This window comes from Arachis ipaensis, chromosome B06 (assembly GCF_000816755.2).
Source record: "Arachis ipaensis cultivar K30076 chromosome B06, Araip1.1, whole genome shotgun sequence".
NCBI lineage: Eukaryota > Viridiplantae > Streptophyta > Magnoliopsida > Fabales > Fabaceae > Arachis > Arachis ipaensis.
In genome coordinates, this window is record NC_029790.2 from 8941554 (window position 1) to 8943770 (window position 2217).

General features: G+C 34.3%; 1 protein-coding gene across 1 annotated transcript in view; it reads right to left on the minus strand.

The window, feature by feature from the left end:
* The window catches only part of LOC107646085 (probable beta-D-xylosidase 2), a 4971-nt gene extending 2933 nt beyond the window's left edge, over positions 1-2038 (minus strand). The window contains exon 1 of the mRNA XM_016350275.2: positions 1402-2038. Within this exon, the coding sequence (XP_016205761.1) occupies positions 1402-1806 (405 nt within the window). The 5' untranslated portion in view covers positions 1807-2038. The remainder of the gene's footprint in view (positions 1-1401) is intronic.

Below are 2217 nucleotides of genomic sequence, written 5' to 3' on the forward strand. Positions count from 1 at the left end.
GCTATAGTTATTGATATACTTAGAAAATTGTGAGTGCTGACTGCTGGTGCATTATTAGACTGGCATGATATGTGCAAGTTGCTCAAGGGAAGTGAGACAACTCAATAAACATGCCATAAAGACAATGAATGATATTGCAAGTTGAGGTGAACCAATCACTGAGCAAATCAAAATCTAAAGAGAGAAAGATTCGGTTAATATAGTAATAAAATACCATCTCATATAGGAAGCATTTCTCATGTACTATGATATTAGGTGTTCTAGTATTTTTAGCTATTGATTTTAATTAAGAATATATTTTTACATGTTAACAAGATCCTATTTCTTTTCCTTTTTATATATTTTAATTTTCTGAGTCATCATGGAATTTGGAGCCACTGATTTGCAATTATTCTTGCCCCATTGATGATGATGAGCAGAATAGTAAAACTAGATATAAATGATGAGCAAAATTCCAGGCACAGAGTTACACATTTTATAGTCAACAAGGACATAGGTTTTAAAGGTGCTCTGTTTCTTGAATGGCTGGACTACTGTCATTGCTATACGGAAATGTTCTTGACCATTTATGTGGGCGGGAAATATAGATTAAAAAAATGAAAATATTTAATAATAAAAATATTAGTTAAAAATAATCAGAATTTATCTTATTTAATATTTATTAATTATTTTGATAATTTTTTTATCTTCGTTAAAAAAAATATGAGGATTATTTGATAAAAATATATAAGTTATCATGTATTTTATATTGATGCTCAATTATTAATGCATTTAAGTAACACACTTTATTGCAATTTGCTACTGTGAAGTGTAAACCACTGTTGCACCAGCTCACCCAACACTCACCAAGTTACCAAAATTTCATTAAAAAACAAAACAGTGATATGATGAAGAGAAGGACAAACAAAGCAAAAGTGAGGCACTTTCTTCGGGAAGATAGCATTAAAAAAGGGTCCCTAGGTATTTTATCTATTCCTACTTAGATATGTATATATTATCAGTTTATCACTATTCTTTTTTCTTTTAAATGAACTTTACTATAAGAACACTTTTAAGATACATGCAAGCTATAATACACAAAATTGTAAATTTTAATGTATTAAATAGTAAAAAATCTACTTATTTTAATGTGGAACTTGATGTACCAAACTAAAAATGTGAAATCTCTAGAACTTATATATTTGAAGTTAGCCAATAGTATACATATGTTCTATAACATAAAAGGAATCAAATTAAAATTAATAATTAAGTTGTGTTATATATATATATGTTTATTCATTTTCATACATGGAAAACCGACTAATTCAAGCAATTAAGCTAAGTTTTATTAATTTCTTACATGTCTTATTCTAAACTTAGGACTATGGTTATGATTTAGAGGGAAATAAGAAATGATGTAACCTGTCCAATGGCCTCCCACAAAGAGGCATTGAAGGAAGCGGCGGTAGTGATGACTTGAGGGAAGCTGGTGGCGCCAGGGAACTCCCCACCAAACCTGGTCCCGGGCCCCACATTTGACACCCCATGAAGCGCCTCCGACCACCACTCATACCCTTTCATCCCAAGCCTCGGAACCGCCGCCGCATTGTCCACCAGCAACCCCACCTTCTCCTCTAACGTCAGCCTCCCAATCAAGTCCCTCACCCTCTCCGTTATAGGCAGACTTGCCTTGCAGAAGGGCAAGTCATTGGTGTTGCTGTTGTTTGGGTCACACGCGAATGGGTCACGTGACTCTACCGTGTAGCCCAGAACAAACAGCAACACCAACAGGCTAATGAGATTGAGGAGTGAAAATGGAGAAGCCATTTTGGTGAAATGAAAGTTACAACCGTTATGGAGGCTTGGTTAATGGTTTTGTTGCGGAATGGAGAACATTATATATAAAATGGAGAGAAGAAGTGGCACTGTGCCATCTTGATGATGTAATACACTGACCTAGCTACTATCTTAATTGGTCCATTGATGATTTGATATTTTTTTGAGTTATGTTTGTTCCTTTTTTTAATGAGGAAAATATGATGAAGCAAGTTGCATTGCATTAGCGTGGGTGGTGAGATTTCAATAAAGTTACAAAGAAAAGGGATATATAATCGAGTGGATTTAAGTGTCTAAGGAAAAATTAACCACCACCGCAATCTACCTGCCACTTTTGAAGCAACCCCAAGCAGGCAAGCACTATAACTATATATGTTTAATTATTTAGAATACGGCGGCGTT